This window comes from Mandrillus leucophaeus, unplaced genomic scaffold (assembly GCF_000951045.1).
Source record: "Mandrillus leucophaeus isolate KB7577 unplaced genomic scaffold, Mleu.le_1.0 Scaffold83, whole genome shotgun sequence".
Classification (NCBI taxonomy): Eukaryota; Metazoa; Chordata; class Mammalia; order Primates; family Cercopithecidae; genus Mandrillus; species Mandrillus leucophaeus.
In genome coordinates this window covers 4752682-4777925 of record NW_012109030.1, presented here as the reverse complement: position 1 = coordinate 4777925, position 25244 = coordinate 4752682, and the positions used below count along the sequence as shown (strand labels likewise).

The following is a 25244-nucleotide window of genomic DNA, read 5'->3' as shown; positions in this document are numbered from 1 at the left end:
CCAGCCCTGCAAACCCTTCTTCTCTTCCTACCAGTGTCAAAGGCATGTGAAACAGAGCAACTCCATCTTGAATGGGAGCTGGGTACAATAAGGCTGAAACCTACTGGGCTGCATTCCCAGATGGTTAAGGCATTCTAAGTCACAGGGTGAGATGGGAGGTTGGCACAAGTTACAGGTCATAAAGACCTTACTGATAAAACAGGTTGCAGTAAAGAAGCCGGCCAAAACCCACCAAAACCAAGATGGCAACGAGAGTGACCTCTGGTGCTACAGTACCACCAGCACCAGGACAGTTTACAAATGCCATGGCAACATCAGGAAGTTACCCTATATGGTCTAAAAAGAGGAGACATGAATTATCCAGTGCTTGTTTAGCATATCATCAGTAAATAATCATAAAAATTGGCAATCAGCAGCCTTCAGGGCTGCTCTGTCTATGGAATATCCATTCTTTTCATTTTTGAGACGGAGTCTTGCTCTGTTGCCTTGGCTAGAGTGCAGTGGCACGATCTTGGCTCACTGGAACCTCTGCCTACTGGATTCAAGTGATTCTCCTGCCTCAGCCTCCTGAGTAGCTGGGATTATAGGCACCCGCCACCGCGCCTGGCTAATTTTTGTATTTTTAGTAGAGATGGGGTTTCACCACCTTGGCAAGGCTGGTCTTGAACTTCTAATCTCGTGATCCACCCGCCTTGGACTTCCAAAGTGCTGGGATTACAGGCGTGAGCCATGGCGCCCTGCCTATTTCTTTGTTTTCTTAATAAACTTGCTTTCACTTTACTCTGAGGACTCAACCCTGAATTTTTTCTTGTGTGAGATCCAAGAACCATCTCTTGGGGTCTGGATCGGGACCCCTTTCCTGTAACACCAGGACTGAGTTCTGTGCAGCCTTTGCTGGCCTCTCTCCCAATTGTAGGGATACCCCAGACTGCTGTCCAAGCTCCCTTCCCTCACTCAACCCTCCAACCACACAGAATGGCCACTCCTTGGAATGACAACCAGAGACAGAGGCCCACACAGGTCTCTGAAGCAGGCTCGGAGCTGTCTGGGTAAAACATCCCAGGGTCCCAGGACCTAGATGTTTTGACCACATGGAGCAGCCCAGGATTCAGATGGATACATCCCCTTGGCCCTGGGACTGGTCATCCCGAGGGGAGGGGTGCAGCTGGAAGAGGAGGAGAGCTGGGCCCTGCAAAGGGCAGGCCCAGGCCAGGGTGCCCTCTTGCCTCAGGCTAGGGCCGGTTCTGCTTTCTGATCTACCCTGACTGCTCCCACTTGGTTCCTGTCTTTGGCTTCTCTTCTTTGCCTCAGCTGCTTAACCCTCAAATGTTTGTGCTCCCCAGGGTTCTGGCGTTTTGCACCAGAAGTTCTTAATTTGGAGAGGTGTCTGTAGATGGGCTTCAGGAGAACACCCGTATCCCTTGAAAGGGCGTACACAAACTTGAGTGTATGAGTGTGCATTTTTCTGGGAGGAAAAAACCCCCGTCACTTCATTTTATATATATGTATTTTTTTGTAGTATTGAATGCATGATTTTAATAGTAAATAAAGAACCGCATTGATAATGATGCTCAATCTGTCTCAGATGTCATAACTGAAGGTTCAAAAAAACTGACCCTGTAACATCCCAAACACTGAAATCATAGACTATTCTAGTTGTGTTTTCAGTTTGGAAGATAAATACGTAATTCTAGAAATCAAAATTAAAAACCAGAACTTCATACCTTGTGCAAGCATGTTAAATTCCAAGAACGGTGCTATGTGGTAAAGTTCCATGGCTGCTTCTGCCCTGGTCATGTTTGACTTCTCTGCAACAAGAGCCTGAACTTCACTGAGACTCCCCACAGAGGGGCTACAGTGCAAAACAGAGAGGTCCACCATGTCGGTATACATACAGTGTAATATCACTTTTGCATATTTTTTTGGTATAATGGACTCATCTAATATAATTCTTGTGGGAGTCCTCAAAGTTCGGTCTGTGATTTCTTCACCAGTTCGTATCCTCCTTTGTAATAAATTTCGAAAAAATGGGGACTGTGCAGAAATAACAGCCTTGTGGGCTTTGAGCTCTTCATCTAAACAGTTCTGATTTCCACCAAAAGCTTCAACCAGTTCAGAGTCTGAAAAAAACTAAGGACGACATCATAATAACACATGTAATCAAAGAGTCCACGCATATCCACATCAAGGGAATTCTTCACTAAGCTGAACAAGGATATCAACATTTTGAAACCCTGAGTCCTGCATTCCAAACTCTCCTGTATAAAGGTAGTGTAACAAAGCAGAAAACAAGGGCATATCAATACCAGCTGTATTGATGTCCATTATTATCTCTGCCCCATACTCAGGTAAGGAAGAAAGCAGCGTTTTAAAAAATGGACACCTTGCTGCCAAAATGGCACAATGAACAGAATAACAAGTTTCTTGAAATATGAAATCTACATCAGTACGATACTTGTACTCATAAAGATCATTCATACCTTTCTGCAATGTCCAGGTTTCCGGCCTAGCCAAACTGGCTTGTAGAGAAAGCTCCTTTAATGCTGGCGTTCCCTCATATTCCTCCACTAAAGCATTGACATCTCTAACATCCCACCCAGAGAGGAGTTCTCGCATCTGCTTGGCATGATCGGCAGACCTATCAGATTGTTGACGCTTAATTAAGGTGGCAGGGCCAGAAGTCCTCTTTTTTTTTTTTTTGTCTTGTGGTTTCTCATTGCCGTGGTCAAAGCTATACAATTTTGGTTTGCAACCACAGCCTTGCTGAGAATAGGATGACGTCCCTATCAAAGTCTACTGGGCCTGTGAATTTCCCCCTACCCTCGGGGAACATGAATGAAGATAATGAGATGCATTAGCACCCATTTTCCTCAGTCACTCAGGCATTCCGTCTGCGGGTTCTCCAGAGTATAATCCCAGAGGCCGTTAGGAAGCTTCAACCCTGGATCCAGGTGCCTCTTTTCATTCATTTCACTGAGAACAGGGCCGTTAGACTTTACTTCAGTGCATACCACTGGAAGTGTGAAAGACTGTGGGCAGCCAGAGACACGGACTGTACATTCTGTAAGAACTACACAGCAAGGATCCTAAAGGGTTTATTATACAGTCTGCCCTTCGAGTTCCAAGGGTTCCGCATCCATAGTTCAACCAACCCGGAGGCTCCTCCCGCCGCTGCTGCTGCTGCCGCAGGGACCGCAGCCGTCGCCTCCCCCGCCTCCGCCACCAGCACCGCCGTCGGCACCGGCGCCAGCACCCCGCCCCATCCTCCTCCTACCGCCGCCGCCGCCCTCTCCTCTCCTGTCAGTAGCTCAGGCTCCGGGATGGCTTCAGGTTTCCCTCGCCGCTATTTTGATTCCTAGTAGGAGCAGGAGGGACTCGGCTTGGCCTCTCTTTTTTTGTTTTTTGTTTTTTTGAGACAGAATTTTGCTCTTGTTGCCTAGGCTGGAGTGCAATGGCCAATCTCGGCTCACTGCAACCTCCGACTCCCGGGTTCAAGCGATTCTTCTGCCTCGGCCTCCCGAATAGCTGGGATTACAGGCATGCGCCACTACGTCTGGCTCATTTTTGTATTTTTTAGTAAAGATGGGGTTTCATCATGTTGGTCAGGCTGGTCTCGAACTCCTGACCTCAAGTGATCTGCCCGCTTCGGCCTCCCAAAGTTCTGGGATTACAGACATGAGCCACCGTGCCCGGCCCACTTTTATGATATTAAAGGGCTCTGTGATAAACACCCTCTACCGCCCCAAAAAAAGGTTAAGGACGACTGCAATATGGGCTCTTTGCTTTAGATTTCATTTTAGATAGATGTTGATGACTGTCAGAGCTGTTCTTTTTTGGCCTTCGTTTGTATTCTAAGGAGAGTACAGACCACTCCTTAGAACCCCAGATCTGGAGATCAAGCTGGGGGTTGGCTACCATACCTTTCTCATTCTGAAATAGAAAACTAAATCTATCTTCTCCCCTAAACCTGTTCCGTTCTTCCTGTGTCTCCTACTTCAGTGCGCAACCTCAAAAACTACCCTATTGTATAAATCAGAAACAGTCATCCTAAACCTCTCTCCCCATTCCCTCTCTGCTCCCTTCTCGCTAATATCTCCACATTCAATAGATGTTTTTAAAATATAAACTCAAGATTTTATTGTCTTCATAATAAAAGAAAACATGACACTTAGGACTGGGTCACTTGGCCATTTCTCTTCTTATCTCCTCCCAGTTCAAAATGCTTTGCATCTTTTAATAGCCAACATTCTCTTAGAGCTGCAGCTGGACTCAACGCACTCAAGCCTTAGCACAGTCTTCTGTAGTTTTAGCCTTTTCCCGGAAAATCGGCTTAGTTAGCCCACCATGGCCACTCTGCTTCCTGTCATAACACTGCTTTCCCTGGGCATACACAGAATCCTTGTCCTTCATGAACTGTGTCACTTTGTGGGGTTGGTGCTTGCCACACTTCTTATAGAAAGGCCGGCGGGTTTTAGGAACGTTCATCATGTTTGTGTGAGCGCTATCGGCCTGGAAAAGCCACATTCAATGTATTTTAAAAAATCTCTTTGCCTAATTGTTTCTCAAAATCACCTCCACTTCTTTTCTCAACGTCACCACTATACTAATTCCAATAAGAAGTGCTTGATTCCTCATTTAAGGAAGGTTTGCGGGTTTAGATTGGTTCTGTTTCTGACTCCTTGCATGGAACTGGATGCAAAGAGGACCTGGACAGTCAAGGTGAAGAAAAGAACTTCGGAGTACTGATCAGAACTGGTCAAGGAATTTCTGCATAATGGCTAAGAATAAATCTATGATGAAGCTTTTTTAAAATAACTAGATGTAGTAATGCATTTAAACACACTTTTTCAACTTGATTGCTAGAGTTCCTCTATTACTATGAATTTTTATCACTAGCAGCTCTCAGAAATGGTTTTATTCCTATTCCTGAGCCAATATAGGTTTAAATAATATAGGCATAAATAATAGGGCTGAGCTCATAAATGGAGCAGTAATACTCCATTAGGACACAGGAAAAAAGTCAACGTAGATGGCATCAGGACTGTTTATCTTCAGTCTTCCTAAAGTCGATTTTAATTGTTCTGACAATGAAAGTAGATAGTGGATAGAGATACGATCTTATACCAAAAGGATTGGTAGGGGGGAACTGCAGTGCCTGAATAGTGTTTGCAAGGAGGAAAAGGGGAGGGGGTGGGAAGACTCAAAGTGGTCATTTGGTCCGTCAAAGTCTCTTCTGCTATCAATCCCTTGAAATTATGTAAAAGCTAAATGTTATTCTGCATTTAGAAACTATGTTCTTATTATTATGTACAAACACTATTTTTTAGAATGTAAATACATAAAGAGATCTGAATTTTACTGCAAAAAATTCTGCGAAAGATATGGTCTGCTGATAAGTTCTCTTCAGCCCTGACGCCCCTTAGAAGTCCCAAAAATCTATGGACCAGGAATTACTCGGGAAATGGTGGTTTCAGTGTAAAAGATGTCATCTACCATTTCCCTCACTGCACAGATGGTGAAGGGGAAACTGAGAGAGATAAGTCACTTCCCCAAGGTCAGACAGGGTAAAAGTGGACCGTATCTGTTTGGTCCTGAGCACAAACATTTCGAATGGACACAAGGCTGACAAAGGAACAGTCGGTCCCAGAGCGTCAGGAGTGGGACCTGTGGACCACAGGAAAAATACTGGGTGGGACGACTTAAACTTCCAGGCACCAGGGGGCGCCAGACACTCTATTTTACCTAAAGGAGACTGGCTGCTACCGACAGGAAGTGCCCTTGCCCTCAACAAAGAGGGCGCCCAATGACGTAAACCAATCCGATTGCTCTGCGCGAGGGCCTGGGGTTCGCTGACGTAGCCAATCAGTGTGGTCCCATAGCCGCGTGCGTGTGACGTCAAGGCAGGGGCGGAATCCGGTTGGAATTTTGGCGGGTTAGTCTGTGGATCAAGAAGGCGTCCCGGCACCGGGTGAGGAGCGCCGACCCCAGGCATGCGGGTGATCCTCGGGCGGCGGGGCCGGGGCCGCCTCGCACGTCTGTGCGCGGGTTGCAAGGGATCTGAGGGCGAGAGGCGCGGGGTCTTGGGAGCTCGGGTGGGCGCGATCTGGATTTGGCGGCAGCTCGGGACCGCGCGGGGCTGGCATGGCCGGGCCGGGGGCTGGGAGTCGCCGGCCGTCTACGGAGGAACTGGGTTCTTCTTTTTAAAAGCAGCCTTTTAAGTGCTTGCCAAGTGCCTGCCGCCTGGGCTTGCTTTTATTCATTCATTCATTCATTGATTTCTCGTAGTCATGATTTGCTAATGATTATTGAACGCAGATGGTGTGCAGGGCTGGGATCACATTTCCGCTGCCTTCACGGCGCTTACAGTTTAAAGGGACGAGCAGGCAATACACAAATGCACGACAGTGGACGACTCGGGGTCGTCCAGAAAGTCTCAGAAAGATGAATAAGTGAAGACTGAAGGGCGAGAAGGACCTGGGGGGAGCTTTCTTCCGACAGAGCCTGAGACCTCAAAGCAACTTAGTGTGTTCCAGAAAGTGGAAGCGGGCTGGCCCGGCTGGAGCATTGTTTTGGGTGTCTGGGTGGGTAGAATTGGACGTGGTGGATTGTGGAAAAGGTGAGGGAGTAGAAAGCTTGGAAAGGGAGAGAGAATATGAATCATTGCCTCGCAGGCTTTGCAGATTTTGTTCTAAGGGCGATGGAAAATCATTAAAGAATTTCAACGAAGGGACCCCCGTGATCTGATTTATGTTCCTAAAAGGTTACTGAGGAAAGGGAAGGTTACTGTGACTGTTGTATGGAGAATAGATTGCAGGGGGACAAAGAGACCAGCATAGAAAGCTAACACAGTCATCGGGTGAAAGGTTGATGGTGGCTTGGCCTAGGGTTCTGGCAGTGAAGTTGGAGAGAAGTGGTAGATTTGAGCAGTGTTTTGGAACCACAGTACTTGTCAGTGGCCCTGGATTTGAGGGCGAGGAAGGGTGTACAGTTTCATTTTGGGGGAAGGCGAGGCAGGTTATAGACTTGAACAAGACAGTTTGCTCCTAACCCTCAGGCAGCTTACTGTCCAATAGATTCCCCAGTAGATAGCCCAGTGTGTGGCACATGAGGGGGCCGTGGAAATGTTTGTTGAATGAATTTTTTAAAAGCGACCAGCCATGGTGGCTTACGCCTGTAATCCCAGCACTTTGGGAGGCCCAGGCGGGCGAATCACAGAGACCAGCCTGGCCAAGACGGTGAAACCCTGTCTCTACTAAAAATACAAAAAATTAGCTGGGTGTATGGCTGGCGCCTGTAATCCCAGCTGCTCAGGAGGCTGAGGCAGGAGAATCACTTGAACTCGGGAGGCGGAGCTTGCAGTGAGCAGAGATCGCGCCACTGCACTCCAGCCTGGGCGACAGCGTGAGACTACATCTCAAAAAAAAAAAAAGCCCGCGCGCGGTGGCTCACACCTGTTATCCTAGCACTTTGGGAGGCCGAGGCGGGCGGATCACAAGGTCAGGAGATCGAGATCATCCTGGCTTAAACGGTGAAACCCCGTCTCTAAAAATGAGCCCGGCCTGGTGGCAGGCGCCTGTAGTCCCGGCTACTCGGGAGGCTGAGGCAGGAGAATGGCGTGAACCCGGGAGGCAGAGTTTGCAGTGAGCCGAGATTGCGCCATTGCCCTCCAGCTTGGGTGACAGAGACTCTGTCTCAAACAAAAAAAAAAAAGTGCCTTTGGGAGGTCAAGGCAGTCGAATCACTTGAGGTCAGGAGCTCAAGACCAGCCTGGGCAACATGGCAAAACTCTGTCTCTACAAAAAACTCAAAAATTAGCCGGGTGTGGTAGCGCACACTTGTAATCCCAGCAACTTGGAAGGCTGAGGCAGGAGAATCGCTGGAGCCTGGGAGGCGGAGGTTGTAGTGAGCCGATGGCACCACTGCACTCCAGCCCCAGCGACAGAGCAAGATCCTGTCTAAAAAAAGAAAAGAAAGCACCGTAATCACTGTAATTAGTTCTTTGACATTGAACTTGCCAAAGAGCACATGTAAGTTAAATAAGAGCCTAGAAAAATTTATCCTTTTTTTCTTGCAGTTTAAAAAGTCATCTTAAATGAAAAGAGAAGTGCACAGAGTGATACAACTTTGTCTTAATTAGCTGTGCTGTTTTCTGTGCTTTGCTGACAGTATTGAATCAAAATCATGATTGTCACTAAGGCTGCGACTAAGCAGAATCACACAGTAAGCTGCCGTGGATAATGTCAGGTGTGTTACAGTGAATAAAATGAGAGAATAGCCTAATTTAGATCGACCCCAATAATTCGTGTGTGTGTGTCATTTTTTAAAAAGAGACCAGGTCTTGCTATGTGACCAGGCAGGTCTCAAACTTCTGGCCTCAAGTGATGTGCCCATCTTAGCTTCCCAAAGTGCTGGTATTACAGGCGTTGAGCCACCGTGCCCAGCCAACCCCAATAGTTCTTCCTCATAATTTATCTCATCCATGTAATCTAGTGCGATACAAACTGCTCTGCATCTCAATGAATTTCTGTAACCTCAGTTTAAAGACAAGTAAAAGTGAGCTGGTTACATCCAGGGAAGGAGATAGCATTGGCGGTGTGGAGAGAGGAGGCGAGAAGTGGTCAGATTCTGGATGAATTCTGAGGTTAGAGCCCAGAGGAGTGGTAGGATTCTGGGTTTGTTGGAGGTGTGTGTTGTGAGCGAAAGAGAAGAATTGAAAGTGACGTTTCTAATATTGATTTCACACAGCCAAGATTCTACATTGCTCATCTCCTGGGCACCTGAGCCTCCTTTGAAGTTTCCTGTCACAACTGTCCTCTTGACAGCATGGATGGTAAGGCCTGGCAATTTTCTGTTTCTCTGTTTCAAGGAAAACTACCCTTTTGTCCATGGACTTGTTATTTATTCCACTTGTGAAATGGTGAAAATGCTCCCCAGCCCTCAGGTATTGTCTTAGAGGTTCTGAAGCAATCTCACATCTCACAGAGGTCACTGAATGTTACTTGCTTTTATCAGATGAGATTTCTTCTGGCAACAGTGATTGTCTTTCATAATTACAATAGCTGGTAGGTGTACAGTGGGCCAGGCACTGCTCCAGGATTCTTATGGAAATTAACTGATTCAGTCCTCGGGCAAACATATTTTATAGGCAGGAAAACAGGGATGTTTAGTAACTTGTCACAGTTCAAGCTGGCAGAGCAGGGCTTTAAGCCAGGCGTTCTGACTTCAGAGTTTACATTTGATAATGAAATCTGTTGAAGCAATTTTAGTGTAGCTCTGACTTAAGTTTTTATTAATATAATCCTTTCTAATTTTGTTCATTTTGCAAGGGGTGTATACAAAATGTTTACCTAGAAAAGAGATGTTGCACTAATTAGCAATCATCTAAAATGATTGTGCTGGGCTGGGTGCAGTGGCTCACACTTATAATCTCAGCACTTTGGGAGGCCAGGGTGGGAGGATTGCTTGAGCCCAGGAGTTCAAGACCAGCCTGGGCAATACAGTGAGACCTCATTTCTAGTTTTAAAAAATTAAAATGATTGTGCTGGTTGTGAAGAGATCTAGTTGCATAATTGAACTCATAATCTGAAACTGGATTTTTTAAAAATATTCAAACACATTACACTTTGCCCTTTAAAAAAGAACTTGAAATTCCTCACACTGTGATGCACAGTGGCCCCCCGTTTCAACACTCCCAGCCGATGCCTGAAACTGAGGATGGTACGAAACCCTAGGCATGCTGCGTTTTTTCCTGTACATACATACCTGTGATAAAGTATAATTTATGAATTAGGCCATAACAATAACAATAATAAAATGGAACAATTATGGCAATATACTGTAATAAAAGTTATGTGAATGTGGTCTCTCTCCAAAGTATCTATTGCACTCTCAAAATATCCATTGTACTGTCCTCAACCACAGTGACCATGGAAAATCAAAACCACAGAAAATAAACCCTCAGATAAGGGGTTATTCCTTATGTGAAACTCATTGCCCGATGGTATCATGGTAGTTTCCTGTTTCTTAAAATTGGCAAATTGCCTACAGGGCAGGTTATGTAATACAAAGCATCACTTTTTGCTGTGAGATTGACATGAAAATAAGAGGTGAATGGATACATGTTCTCTAAGAAATCATAGTATCTATCTGGAAACAGTATAGGTCAAGAAAAAAAAATCATAATGTTTAGGCCAGGAGTGGTGGCTCATGCCTGTAATCCCAGCGCTTTGGGAGGCCAAGGTGAGTGGATCACCTGAGGTCAGGAGTTCGAGACCAGCCTGGCTAGCATGGTGAAACCCCATTTCTACTAAAACTACAAAAATTAACCTGGTGTGGTGGCATGTGCCTGTAATCCCTGCTACTCAGGAGGCTGAGGCTGGAGGATCGCTTGAATCTGGGAGGCGGAGGTTGCATTGAGTCGAGATCCTACCACTGCACCTCCAGCCTGGATGACAGAGCGAGACCCCGTCTCCAAAAAAAAAAAAGAGGAAAAACAAATCATAATGTTTAGTAAGAAAATCTCATTTGATTGGCATGGCATGGCTGCACAATTTGGCCAGTGTAGAGGACATTGGAAAGTGTATGGTACTTGGGATATACTGTTGAACAATGTTCCTGCTTATATTTTAGTGGAGGGAGCAAGATAACAAAACAATAAACAGGTAGTTAGTAGATGGGAGACACTGCAATGTCTTTGTATGCTGACAGGAGTGCTTCCGAGGAGAGGGAGAAATTGGGGATGCAGGAGCCAGAGAGGTGGTAATTGTAGAATGAAGTCTTGAGAAGCTGAGGAGTGGGACCCAGTGTAAGAGTGGAAGTGGAAGAATTGGCTGAATAGCACGAGATACTTAGTCCTAGGAGGGAAAGCAGAGAAGATACGTTCAGAGTTGGCAGTGAAGGATGAGGAAGTCTGATTGCATCTATTTTTTCCGTAAAATAGAAGCCAAGGGCTGGGCGCTGTGGCTCATGCCTATAATCCCAGCACTTTGAGAGGCCAAGGCAGGTGGATCGCCTGAGGTCGGGAGTTCGAGACCGGCCTAATTAACATGGAGAAACCTCTGTCTCTACTAAAAATACAAAATTAGCCAGGCGTGTTGGCGCATGCCTGTAATCCCAGCTACTTGGGAGGCTGAGGCAGGAGAATCACTTGAACCCGGGAAGTGGAGATTGCAGTGAGCCGAGATCAAGCCATTGCACTCCAGCCTGGGCAACAAGAGCGAAACTCTGTCTCAAAAAAAATTAAAAATAAAAGGGTTATTTGATTGTCTACTCTGAACAAGATCAGCAGCTAAGAGTAAAGAGTGGGGAGTGGGCATAGGAGGTTTGAGGAGAGACAGTGTGAAGTGGTCAGAGCCTGGGAAAGCAAATGGATTGGGGAAGTATGGGAATCTTTAAGCGGTGCTGAATGCCTGTTTGTTATGGGTGTGCAAAAATTTAAAGTTAGCTCAGGGTTTTGTTGATCATGCCTGTAGTCCCAGCACTTTAGGAGGCCGAGGCAGGAGCATCACTTGAGGCCAGGAGTTTAAGACCAGCGTGGGCAACATGGCAAGACCCCATCTCTACAAAAAAAAAATTTAATAAGCTGGGCATGGTGGTGTGCACCTCTAGTCCCTGCTGCTTGGGAGGCTAAGGCAAGAGGATCGCTTGAGCCCAGGAGTTTGAGGCTACAGTGAGCTAAGATCGTGACACTGCACTCCAGCCTGGGTGACCTTGTCTTGAAAAAATAATAAATAAACAAAAAAGACCAGTCAGCCTGGTAGCGAGTCTTTCTCCAGGACCATTCACCAGCCAGGGAACTGAGTCTTTAGAAGTCAGTGATGATGGTGTTGAACATGGATCCACAGGGAGGGCATTAGGGGCAGGGGGTGATGGACAGGAAGCACATTGTAGGTAGGCTGATGGATTAGACATGTGGATGAAGCTGAAGAGCTGCTGGGTGTGAATACTAGAGTGAGCAGGCTGAAAGGATGGGAAGTGGGATCGCAGAGGGACGCTCAGAGGTCAGTTGTGCTTTGCTGTGATGAGTTGGAGTCACTATGGGAGTGGGTAGCTAAGATGGGCGGTGGATGAGAAACCCAGTGACCAAGATGTGGGCTGGATCATCCTTGTGGAGGTTGAAGTGCCCCAGGAGGGGGAGAGCAGTAGAGATGGAGGGAGGACCGGGGGGCATTGCATGATACACACACGATGATCAGCGCATGACACTGCCATGAGGGGTTCTTGAGGCCAGAATCTGGTGTCATGAACTTCAGAGAGCTGTGATCTGGAAGAAGAGTGAATCGTTCCAAAGTGACAGTGATAAAGAAGACATCAGGACCCTGAAGTTGATCAACCAATAATGACTGCATGCCTAATACGTGCCAAACACTATTCCAGACATTGCCATGTGAGGTGTGAACTATTAAACGCTTTCCATTCAAGAGGGTTCCAGGGGTAGCCAGATTTCTGTTGTAAGAGCCACTGGGGATCCGGGAAACGTGCTGGTAGTAGATTTCACGTCCCAGGGGTTTGAGAACAAAGAGGCTGGGAGATTGAGTCAGCGTAATACAGAGAAGACATGATTTTTGATGGTGACAGGTAAACGGGGTTGTGAGTCACCATAGGATTAGCCCTGGTTCTCTTGTGAAAGAAGATGGGTTCGAAGTGAATGGTATGGGGTCCCCAGGCAGCATTTTCCACCTGTGCCCCCCAGTGGGGTGAGCCAGAGCCTCTTCTGGGGGTGTGCCCTCTTTGGCAGATGGGAACAAGAGATGATGGAGGCCTCTTTGCTTCCTTGGAGGCATGTGGCACTCTCACCTAGAGCACAGGGCGCTGCCTGGTCTCTTCTCTCTTGCACTGTGCAGTTTTGGAGTCTTTGTGGACTAAGCAACTCAAGCTAATCCTTATACAACCTCTTACTCTGAGCATTAGGCCCCGCCATCAGATTCTAGGCCTGAAGTTCGGCTACTGGCTCTTTCCTTCCGGTAAGGAAGGAAAGGACATTGGTTTGTTGATCTAGAGATTCCTTATTGACCCAGCTCCTGCACTGATCTGTTTCTCCATGTGATCCTGAACAAGCCCTCACCCTCTCAGACTCTAGCCCCTGAATTTCAGACAAGGAGAGTAGGTCAGATACCCTTAATATTTTTCCATTAAATATCTCTGATTTTATAAACAAATAGTGCCCAAATGAGGGGGGAAAGAGCAAAGAAAATCGACAAATCAAGAAAGAAGAAATCTGACTGGCAAATAAACGTAAGCAATTCTTAACCTCACCAGTAATCCAAGAAATGCAAATCTTTTTACATCGTCCATCAGACTGGCAAAAAAATTTAAGTGACACATCAGATACTGATGAGGTGGTGGGGAGAAGTGGCCCTTGTGTACAGCACCAGTGAGAGTGATACAGGAGATAGCAATTATTTAGGGAGATAGTAAGGTCAACAGAGTCCTCAGCAGAATTTCCCTTTTAACAAAAAGCAGCCCCCAAGTAATTTCTAACAAAGGCCAGCCTGAAAAATCAAACTGCAGACATAGAAAAGCAAGCTAGTAATTTGCACAGGTGAATACCTGCAGCTGTGCCAATAGGAAAAGGCTCCCTGGGGGCCAGGCATGTTCAACATGGCGGCCCCTTTTTCAACCACGTGGACAGTAAAGAAACAGGCAGCATGGCAGCTGGCCAGGTAGAGAACCACCTGCATAATAAAAGATTAGGGTGGGGTAGCCGGGTTTTCCACCCTGTGCATACCTAGTCCAGCCAATCTTTCATGTCCTATGTAAATCAGACACTGCGTCCTCAAGCTCATCTATGAAACCCCATGCATTTCGCCATGGAAGCGGCAACCAGTCTTTCTGGGACTCCTCTCTGCTGCTGAGAGCTCTTCTCTTTCTTTTGCCTATTAAACCTCTGCACTTAACCTCACTTCTTGGGTGTCAGCGTCCATGATTTCCTCTGCGTGAGGCAACGAACCTCGGGTATTACCCCAGATGAATGATGACATTTCAAGAGTGCATCCACTTTGAAAACAATTTGGCAGCATCTAGCAAAATTGGAAAACGTGGATACCCAGCAATGCAGCAATTCCATTTCTGATAGATATTCCCAAGAAACACATGTGCGAGAAGACAGATACACGATTACAGCGTATTTAGTAGTGGGGGAAAATTAGAAATAGCCCATATTGTCCTTTTTTGAAAAATGGAATAAGGTGTAACACAGTCTTACTATAGGATACAATATAGCAACGAAAAGAAATAAACTAGAACTATATGGGGGTTTTTGTTTGTTTTTCAGATGGGCTCGCCCTATACCCAGGCTGGAGTGCAGTGGCACGATCTCGGCTCACTGCAACCTCCACCTCCCAGGTTCCATCAGTTCTCCTGCCTCAGCCTCCTGAATAGCTCGAATTACAGGCATGGGCCACTAAGCCCGACTAATTTTTGTATTATTAGTAGAGACGGGGTTTCACTTTCTTGGCCAGGCTGGTCTTGAGCTCCTGATCTCAGGTGATCCTCCCGCCTTGGCCTCCCAAAGTGCTGGGATTACAGGCATGAGCCACCGCGCCTGGCTAGAACTGTATGTTTTGATTTGGGTTAATCTTACAAGCAATGTTGAATGAACTCAGAATGCAGAGTAATGCAGTGTGGAATATTTATGTAAATATTTTTTAAACCATGTAATATATATTGACTGTGACTGCCTATATATTTATGTAAAAGCATAAAAATGGACTGGAATGATGCCTCGAAATTATGAAAGTGATTACAATGGGAATTGGGGGCAGTGGTCAGGAATTGGGATAAGATTTGGCATGACAGACTTCATCTAGAAGGTGTTATTTAATGTTAAAGGCAAGAAGCAAACAACAAAATGTTAATGATGGCTAATTCTGAGTGATGGGATCTTAGTATTTTTTATATAGTTTGTATCTGTTTTTTTTTAAATCTCAAATAACTTAAAGGTCAGGAATTATATATATCTAAAGCCTAAATCGATGTTTGGTGTTTTAAAATTATTCCCTTGTTGGTTGAATTTCATGGAAGTTGGTGTGCGGGAAGTTCTCTCATTGATTGGAGTAGAATGCGTAAGGACATTTAGCCCTGTGGCTGGCCCACTCTACTCAGCAGTATTGGCTCCTTCTTAGCCCAGTGTCCCCTAAGAAGCACCTGGGGACAGGAGAGATAGAGACAAGAACAAAGACCAGGCAAAATGGTGCATCTGTAGGGTTTGTTGTTGTTGTTGTTTTGTTTGTTTTTTTCAGTTTCAGCTTTCATTTTAGATTCAGGTTTGTTACAGAGGTGTATAGTGTGATGCTGAGGTTTGGAGTATGATTGAACCCATCACCCAGGTAATGAGCATTGTACCCATTAGGTAGTTTCTCTTACCTCCTGTGGGGTTATTTAAATTGCCTTGTTAAAATTGAATGTTTGGAATCAGCTGTGCTTATTCTCTGTCCTTTCTCTTCTTTTTCCCTAGAAGAGGAAGACAATCTGTCTCTGCTGACCGCATTGCTGGAAGAAAATGAGTCAGCCTTGGATTGTAATTCAGAAGAAAGTAACTTCTTGACCCAGGAAAATGGTGAGCCCGACGCATTTGATGAGCTCTTTGATGCCGACGGCGATGGTGAATCTTACACAGAAGAAGCTGATGATGGAGAAACAGGAAACACCAAAGATGAAAAGGAAAATTTGGCCACTCTCTTTGGAGACATGGAGGACTTCACAGATGAAGAAGAAGTTCCTGCATCACAGTCAGCTGAACATAGGGTCCTCCCTGCTCCTGCCCCCAGTCGAGAGAAAACAAATGAAGAATTGCAAGGTGCCCTAACTACTTGCCTTCCTTATTTCTTTCGGATAAGTTGGATGAAGACCACCAGTCTGATAGTTGTCATCAAAATAGCTGCTGATTCCAGGGTAGAGATAAATGGCTTTTTCAAAAAAGAAAAAAAGAAAGAAAATTATACCAGTTGATAGATGAAATGTTTAAGGCCAGCATTTCAGCACAAACTACAGACTCTGTTAGTGTCAGCCAGCTGCAATGGATCCTGTACGGAATGCCTCTGAAACTTTTCATGTTTCTTATGGAATAGTAGTACTTTGGTATTTATGTGGAATGTGGAGCCAGAGACAGGGCTGCAAAGCTGCCACGTATCTATTTGAGCAGAGCATTCCTGAACAGAAGCTTTGACACATGTTCTTTTCTTATTCCTGGCATCTCATACATCTTTAAGCTATAATAAAATTCAGTGGTTGGCTGTTTCTTCTAATACAGAAGCCAGCATTTATCATATTAATTATGATATCCAATTTATGAAATAAATATAATTTTTTTTTTTTTTTTTTTTTGACAGAATCTTGCTCTGTCACCCAGGCTGGAGTGCAGTGGTGCAATCTTGGCTCACTGTAGCCTCCACCTCCCAGGCTCCAGTGATCTTCCTGCCACAGCCTCCCTAGTAACTGGGACCATAGGCGTGCACCACCATGCCCAGCTAATTTTTGTTTGTTCGTTTGTTTGTTTTTTCAGTTTTTGTAGATACAGGATCTCCCTATGTTGCCCATGCTGGTCTCGAACTCCTGGGCTCACGCGATCCTCCTGCCTCAGCCTCCCAAAATGCTGTGCTTACAGGCACGAGCCACCATGCCTGGCCTATAATTATTTCTCAAGTCCTAAAAACTTGTTAACTGTGGATTTGTATCTGATATCTCTTAATAGTACAGATTTATAACTAGCTTGACTATTGGTGCTTCATTACTTTAAATAAAATATGTGTTTCTCTAAGGGACCTCTTTGAAGTACAAAAGTTAATCATGAGCTTTGGGTATGTGACTATATTGTGGGTCTCAAGGTGTTGGGACAGGGAGTGGATAACAAAAATATTGCCAGCATTTTTGTCATGTAGAATGTTTCCTCCTGCCTGGTTCTTAAATTAACATATTTTCTTTCCTAGAGGAATTAAGGAATTTGCAAGAGCAAATGAAGTCCTTACAAGAACAGCTAAAACTAACAACAATTAAACAGACAGCAAGCCCAGCCCGTCTGCAAAAATCCCCTGGTAAGAAGACTGTCATTCTGGCAATCGTGTGCATTTCTGTCATTAAGAAATTATCACATTATTTCTGCATCCAACTCCGGTTCAAACAGCCCTTTGAACCTCTTTCTGAATGGGTTTTTACTCACTTATTTTACTTTTAATGAAGTAGAGAAGTCTCCACGGCCGCCTCTTAAGGAGCAGAGAGTTCAGGGAATTCAGGAGTCACCATGCTTTTCTGCGGAGCTTGATGTCCCTGCGCTACCAAGAACCAAGCGGGTGGCTCGGACACCAAAGGCTTCACCTCCAGGTGTGGTACTTGAGGCCTCAATATCTTGGCACTGTTGTATGTGTTCGTGTGTGTGTGGGTGTCTGTGTCTTTTGGTCTGTCTTATCTCCCCATTGAGAAAGAAAGTCAGTTTCTTGGGAATGGGAGCCACGTGATCTGTTTTGTGTTCTTCCTCTAGATCTCAGAGTGCCTAGAAAATCCTTAGGGCCAAGGCACGGGGCGGGAGGATTGCTTGATCCTAGGAGTCTGAGACCAGCCTGGGTTGTATAGCAAGACCCTATCTCTACAGTAAATAAACAAATTAGCCAGGTGTGGTGCTTGCCTGTAGTCTCAGCTACCTGAGAGGCTGAGGTGGGAGGATCATTTGAGCTCAGGAGGTTGAGGCTAGAGTGAGCTGTCATCATGCCACTGCACTCCATCCTCTTCCATAGAGTAAGACCCTGTGTGAAAAAAAGAAAATCCTTAGGTACAGAGTAGCTATTTACAAAGTACTTAACAGGTTGAATTTTTTTGTTAACTCTGTAGTCTCATAGTTTTACCAGGATTGTCATAAGGAAAGCCACTGGTCAGGTTCTCATTCTTTAGGCTTGTGAAGTTATTTCCTTAGAAAATGGTCAAGTTTTATTTGAAGCCAGGTTGTATTAAACCAAAAGGGCTGTTCTTTAGAAACGACTTCTTTGCCAGGAGTATAGGATGGTGTTCAAATACAGTCCTATTTCAGCACACACATGTATATGCACAAAGCAACAATGAAAAGGATTTCTGCACTATGTATTGGTTTTCTTGTATTGCCAGGAGACATAAGACAAGGTGGTCCTGATAGAACATGGGTTGGAGGACACAGCGCTTCATTGGCTACATGTGTTTGGAAAGGCCCCTTTGAGTAGCATGGGTCTGTGCCACAGTAGTAGAGAACTACTTTCGCCTGAGTATTCATATTAATCTGACAGCAAGTTATATATTCACATATCCATTCAGGAGTAGCATCCATCCCCTCAGGACCTTTGGCATTACTAAGGTGTTGCATTACGTAATGTCCAAAGTTTGGTTTTGAGGGTGGGGAATGGGCCTGGCCTCTAGGTTCTAAAGTTCTAGGATCACCCTGGCCCCTAGTGGGAGAGCAGGGATCCAAAGTCCCCTTGAGAGCAAACAACAATCTTACGAAAGAGTGATATTTTATTAAGAAAAATACCCCAGTGTCTGACCTTCCGGAGAATTATCAAACACTTCTGAAATATGAAAAGTAACTCCATCAGGGATATTTAATGAAGCAATAGTGAATAGAATACCAGACCCCTAACTCTCCTTGACCCCAGAAATAAAATGGAATGGAATGAAATGAAACAAGAAAGAAGAAAAGGGGAGCTAGCTTTGGAATTTTTATTATTTATTTATTTTTAATTTTTGAGACAGAATCTCACTGTGTCACCCAGGTTGGAGTGCAGTGGCATGATCTGGGCTCACTACAACCTCCGCCTCCTGGATTCAAGCAATTCTCCTGCCTCAGCCTCCCGAGTAGCACATGCCACCACAGCCAGCTAATTTTGTATTTTTAGTAGAGACAGGGTTTCATCATGATGGCCAGGCTGGTCTTGAACTCTTGACCTGAAGTGATCTGCCCTCCTTAGCTTCCCAAAGTGCCGGGATTACAGGTGTGAGCCACCACGTCTGGCCTGGATTTTCTTAAAGCACAATTTGAACTGTACACAGATCTCTACTAATAACTCATTCAGAAGGAGGTCTTTTCCTCCCTTTGAGAATCTGCCCCAGTGCTCTGTATTTTGATGAATACGCAGTAAACATCATTGCATAGAGAAACAGTATTTTAGAGTGGCACTGTCTAGGACAGCAGCCACTAGCCACATGTAGATATTTAAGTTTAAATTAGATTAAATGTAATTAGAAATGTATTTCCTTAAAAGCATGGGGTCACATTTAAGTGACTGATGGCCACCTGTGTCTGGTAGCTACCACTGTATTGGACAGCACCAATGTAGAACGTTGTTATCAGAGAAAGTGCTGTTGACTGTAAGGCCAAGAAATGGTATTGTAGGCATGCTTTGCTCTCAGGATTTGATTATCGCATGTGTTGCTTTAAAAAAGGAACAATCCTGGCCAGGTGCGGTGGCTCACGCCTGTAATCCCAGCACTTTGTGAGGCCAAGGCGGGCGGATCACCTGAGGTCGGGAATTCGAGACCAGCATGACCAACAAGGAGAAACCCTGTTGCTACTAAAAATGCAGAATTAGCTGGGCATGGTGGCGCATGCCTGTAATCCCAGCTACTTGGGAGGCTGAGGCAGGAGAATCGCTTAAACCCGGGAGGCGGAAGTTGTGGTGAGCCGAGATCATGCCACTGCATTCCAGCCTGGGCAACAAGAGTGAAACTCCGTCTCAAAAAAAAAAGAACAATTCAGCCTGTGCTCATGTGCAGTGGCTCACGCCTATAATCCCGGCACTTTGGGAGGCCTAGGTAGATTGCTTGGGCTCAGGAGTTCAAGACCAGCCTGGGCAACATGGTAAAACCCGTCTCTACAAAAAATACTAAAACTAGCCGGACATGGTGGTACATACCTGTGGTCCCATCTACTCAGAAATCGCTTAAACCCAGGAGATGGAGGTTGCAGTGATCCCAGATCACGCCACTGCACTCCTGCCTGGGTGACACAGTGAGTGCCTGTCTCAAAGGAACAAATCTATAAAAATAAATTTTGTGATTATCTGTGTGGTTGCCTTTTCATTAATTGTGTTAATTTTCTAGAGCCCAAAAGCTCATCTTCGAGGATGACAAGTGCACCCTCCCAACCACTCCAGACTATTTCTCAGAACAAACCTAGTGGGATAACTAGAGGTCAAATGGTGGGGACCCCAGGAAGCTCTGGGGAAGCGGCTCAACCCATCTGTGTGGAAGCCTTCTCCGGCCTGCGGCTCAGGTCAGTAGCTATACCATCTATTCATATGTGCCACTGCATAGCTTTTTGTGCCTCTCGGTGTCTTTTAGAAGTACTGTGTTTGTACATCAGGATCCACAAAACACCAGCAGCTTTTGAACTATACAAAACAGCACCGTAAGACTAGCAGTAGCCCTGGGTTTAAGTACAGTTGCATATAAAATGTTTAAGAAAGACTTTTTCTTGTGTATATAATCAACAAAGAATATGTATCTATAAAAAGAAATGGACAAATGGTAGTATATTTAATCAGAAATTGACAGATGGAAACAGACTTTTAAAATTTTTCTCCATCTCTTTTGAGGTATAATTTAGACTATTTTTAAATACACAGAGAGTTTAACCAGGGTGATATTTATGCAATTGAGCAATTACTGGATTGCTTTGGCTCTTCTGGGTCTTTTGTGGTTCCGTATAAATTTTAGGATCATTTTTTCTGTTTCTATTGATTCTTATAATTGATGTTAAGAAAAATAGCTATGCCATTTTTCTTTTTTAACTTTTTTTTTCTTTTTGAGACAAAGTCTCGCTCTTGTCCCCCAGGCTGGAGTGCAGTGGCGCGATCTCAGCTCACTGCAACCACCGCCTCCTGGGTTCAAGCAATTCTCCTGCCTCAGCCCCCCAAGTAACTGGGATTACAGGTGCCTGCCACCATGCCTGGCTAATTTTTTTTTGTATTTTTAGTTGAGATGGGGTTTCACCATGTTGACCAGGCTGGTCTAGAACTCCAGACCTCGGGTGATCCACCTGCCTCGGCCTCCCAAAGTGCTGGGATTACAGGCGTGATGCCCAGCTGCCGTTTTTCTTTCTAATAGCCTTTTTAAGGCAAATTTATATTCTTTGCATCTGTTATGGGGAGAAATTTAAGATAGCCTGTTAAAATAGGAATATATTCCAAGCTCAGTTCAATTAAAAGCTATATTCAAATCCTGGACTTTTATGGCTTTTTACTTTATTTTTATTTTTTTAATTATCTATACTCCGTGTCACTACTCCATTGCATCTCCATCATTACATCTGGATAATCCCGGAGCAGAACAGTAATCTTTACTGTGTGACTGGATTGCTTTTCGCACAGTCCATTTGAGGAACTAAGTGAAACCCTCTAAAACTCTTAAACTTTGTCAGTCTAAACATCAGCCAACAACTAAAACTGCTAAGCTCTTAAAGTATATATTATTAGGCAGAGAAGAACAAGTGTTGCCAACATACAATAAACGTGTATTATAAGGCTGGGTGTGGTAGCTGACACCTGCAATCCTAGCACTTTGGGAGGCCAGGGCAGGAGGATTGCTTGAAGTCAGAAGCTCGAGACTAGCTGGTGCAACACAGTGAGAATTCATCTCTACAAAAAGTAAATTAGCTGGACGCAGTGGCATGCGCCTGTAGTCCTAGCTACTTGTGGGGTAGGGGGAGTGCTGAGGCAGGAAGATCATGTGAGCCCAGGAGTTCAAGACTGCAGTGAGCTGTGATCATACCACTGCACTCCAGCCTGGGCAACAGAGCAAGACCCTGTTTCTACAAACAAAACAGAAGTGTCTTGTAAAGACTTGGTATTCTGCAAAACTGAAGAATGTATTTATATCTTAATGACATCTGAGACACAGTCTGAGAAATAGAATACAGCAGTAGAAGCTGTGGTTTTCATTGAGGGGGCAGCAGGGTTCGTTCTCAAGGTAGAGAATTGCCCCTCCCTGAGATGCTACTGCCTGCCCCAGCCATGGCCCACTTGAAGCTCCGTACGGGTATTGAACCATGTTGCTGCTGGTGGGCGTTTATTGCACATGTGAATCAAAATTGAGATAAAAGAGACTTAAACTACTCAGCAAAAGCTTCTGAGTGGCTTTTAAATTTAAGGGATTACAGAATTGTTTGAGTCTCTTTGTCATTGTTGTACATGAACCTCAGGCCCTAAAAATACTCTAAAGGACATATTCATAGAAATTCCCCGACACAGGGTTGAGGATCCCTTATCCAAAATGCTTGGGACCAGAACTGTTTTGGATTTTGGATTCTGGAATATTTACATTATATAGAATTGCTGGTTGAGAATCTCAAAACTAAAATCCAAAATCCGAAGTGCTACAGTGTTTCCTTTGTCATGTTTGTGCTTAGAAAGTTTTAGATTTTGCAGCCTTTTTTTTTTTTTTTTTTGGTAATCTATTAACTCATTGTTATGGAAAAAACCCTGGGCTGTATAGAGGAACCTTTCCGTAGCTGGGCATGGTGACTCACACCTGTATTCCCAGCACTTTGGGAGGCTGAGGGGGTAGATTGCTTGAGCTCAGGAGCTTGAGACCAGCCTGGGCAACAGGGCAAAACCCAATCTCTACAGAAACAAAATTTAGCCTGGTGTGGTGACATGCGCCTCTAGTTCCAGCTGCTTGGGAGGCTGAGTGGGGAGGTCCAGGCTGCAGTAGGCCAAGATCGTGCCACTGCGCTCCATCCTGGACAACAGAGCAAGACCCTATCTCAAAAAAAAAAAAAAAAAAAGGTTTCCTCAAAACTGGGAACGATCCAAAAGTGAAAGAATGACTCGGACTTACATGTAAGGCACTCCTGGATGGCAGCAAGATTGTGTGGGAGATCTGCTCGTTTGTCTATTTTTGCTTTGGTTACCTGTGCTTATGAGTTACTACTCAACAAATCTTAGCCAAGACCAATGTCCTAGAGAGTTTCCCCAATGTTTTATTTTAGTAATCTCATAGTTTCAAGACTTAGATTTAAGTCTTTGATCTTTTTTTTTGAGACAGTCTCACTCTGTTGCCCTGGCTGGAGTACAGTGTCGTGATCTCAGCTCACTGCAACCTCTGCCTCCTGGGTTCAAGTGATTCTCCTGCCTCAACCTCCCGAGTAGCTCGGACTACAAGCACACACCACAATGCCTGGCTAATTTTTGTATTTTTAGTAGAAACTGCCATGCTAGCCAGCCTGGTCTCAAACTCCTGACCTCAGGTGATCCACCTGCCTCGGCCTCCCAAAGTGCTGGAATTACAGGCATGAGCCACCGTGCCCAGCCTCTTGAATACATTTTGACTTGATTTTTGTATATGGCAAGAGATAGAAGTCTAGTTTCATTCTCCTGCATATGGATATCCAGTTTTCACCGCACCATTTGTTGAAGAGACTGTCCTTTCCCCAGTGTATGTTCTTTGCACCTTTGTTGAAAATGAGTTCATTGCAGATTTATGGATTCATTTCTGGGTTCTCTGTGCCACTACCATGCTGTTTTGGTTACTATAGCTTTAGTATAATTTGAAGTCAGGCAATGTGATTCCTCCAGTTTTGTTCTTTTTGCTTAGGATTGCTCTGGCTATTTGGGGTCTTTTGTGGTTCCGTATACCTTTAGGACTGTTTTTTCTATTTCTGTGAAGACTGTCATTGGACCTTTGATGGGGATTGCATTGACGCTCTAGATTGCTTTGGATAGTATGGACATTTGAACAACCTTGATTCTTTCAATCCGTGAACAAGGGCTATTTTTCCATATTTGGATCCTCTTTAAGGATTCCATATTCCATATTTGGATCCGTATTTGGATCCTCTTTAATTTCTTGAATCAATGTTTTTTAGTTTTCATTGTAGAGATCTTTCACTTCTTTGGTTAAGTGTGTTCCTAGGTGTTTCATTTGGAGCCGTTGTAAATGGGATTACTTTCTGGATTTCTTTTTCAGATTGTTGGTTGTTGGCATATAGAAATGCTACTGATTTTTGAATATCGATTTTGTATCCTGCAACTTTATTGAATTTGTTTTTCAGTGCTAATAGTTTTTTGGTGGAGTCTTTAGGTTTTTCCAAATATAAGATCCTATCATCTGCAAACAGGGATACTTTGACTTCTTTTCTAATTCGGATGCCCTTTATTCCTTTCTCATCTAATTGCTCTGGTTAAGACTCCTCTAAGCTGTTTGCCTACTGTGTATGTGCGATGAGACTTTTTTCTTGGTGTGTTCCCAGATACGCTCCAGAATGGTTGGCTTCTCAGGGACATCTGCTCTTCGGCTGGGCACCATGGCTGTGGCCCACTACCTGGCCTTCAGGGTTCAGGCAGCTGACATACACCCTTAAATAACTTGGGGTGAGCGGGGAACATACCACACCACAATCACAGAAATCAGACAAAGGAAAGAATTTTTCCACTGAAGTCAGTGTTTTGCTTCCTGAATATTCTTCATTGTTCAAACTTAGCTCTGGGACTTTCTGTTCCAGAAGATTCATGAAATAGTGAACAAGCATGTTTTCTTCTGAGTGTGTTTTCTCATCTGCAAATATGTAATGCAATCAGAGACGAAACAAATGGGAATAACCCTAAGTTTTTTGACCAGTCATTAGGAACAAGAATATATTAATTGAAGCTGCATTCGAAAGCCTTTACTATATGTCAAAATGTTGTCTTTTAAAAAAATTCAATTAGAATAGTAGAACCTGTGAAATTCTTGCATAATTGATGAAATTTAGATGTCTTATTTATGAATATCAATTCATGGTTTTGTAATAAAGTAAAAAAGGATTGATTTCAGAAGAATATTAAAATTTACATAATTTAAGAGCTTAAAGGATTTGTTATCTTTCTTGTATTCTATATAAGCCCTAGATCTATATCCAAAGAAAGGCAAACCTAGCTTTAAAAATTATCTTAGAGGCTAGGCGTGGTGGCTTACACCTGTAATCCCCACGCTTTGGGAGACCAAGGCAAGCAGATCATTTGAGGCCAGGAGTTTGAGACCAGCCTGGCCAACATGACAAAACCCCATCTCTACTAAAAATACAAACATTAGCCGGGTGTGATGGCGGGTGCCTGTAGTCCCAGCTACTCAGGAGGCTAAGGCAGGAGAATCGCTTGAACCCGGGAGGTGGAGGCTGCAGTGAGCCGAAATTGCGCCACTGCAATTTCACAGCCAAAATTGCGCCTATATATATATATATATATATTTATTTATTTGCTGAAAAAATGGATGCCTTGGTCATACTATATTGCTAAGCTTCCCGAGAACAGGTA

The 25244-nt window shown here is 44.5% G+C and overlaps 1 protein-coding gene and 1 pseudogene across 1 annotated transcript in view; one reads left to right on the top strand and one right to left on the bottom strand.

The window, feature by feature from the left end:
• Positions 1–1647: 1647 nt before the first annotated feature.
• On the bottom strand, positions 1648–2865 carry LOC105530566 (annotated as a pseudogene).
• Positions 2866–5915: 3050 nt separating this feature from the next.
• MCM10 (minichromosome maintenance complex component 10) overlaps positions 5916–25244 on the top strand; it is a 56692-nt gene continuing 37363 nt past the window's right edge. Inside the window, 6 exon segments of the mRNA XM_011968155.1 lie at positions 5916–5968; positions 8746–8830; positions 15455–15796; positions 16926–17030; positions 17179–17316; positions 20056–20231. Of these exon segments, the coding sequence (XP_011823545.1) occupies positions 8824–8830; positions 15455–15796; positions 16926–17030; positions 17179–17316; positions 20056–20231 (768 nt within the window). The 5' untranslated portion in view covers positions 5916–5968; positions 8746–8823.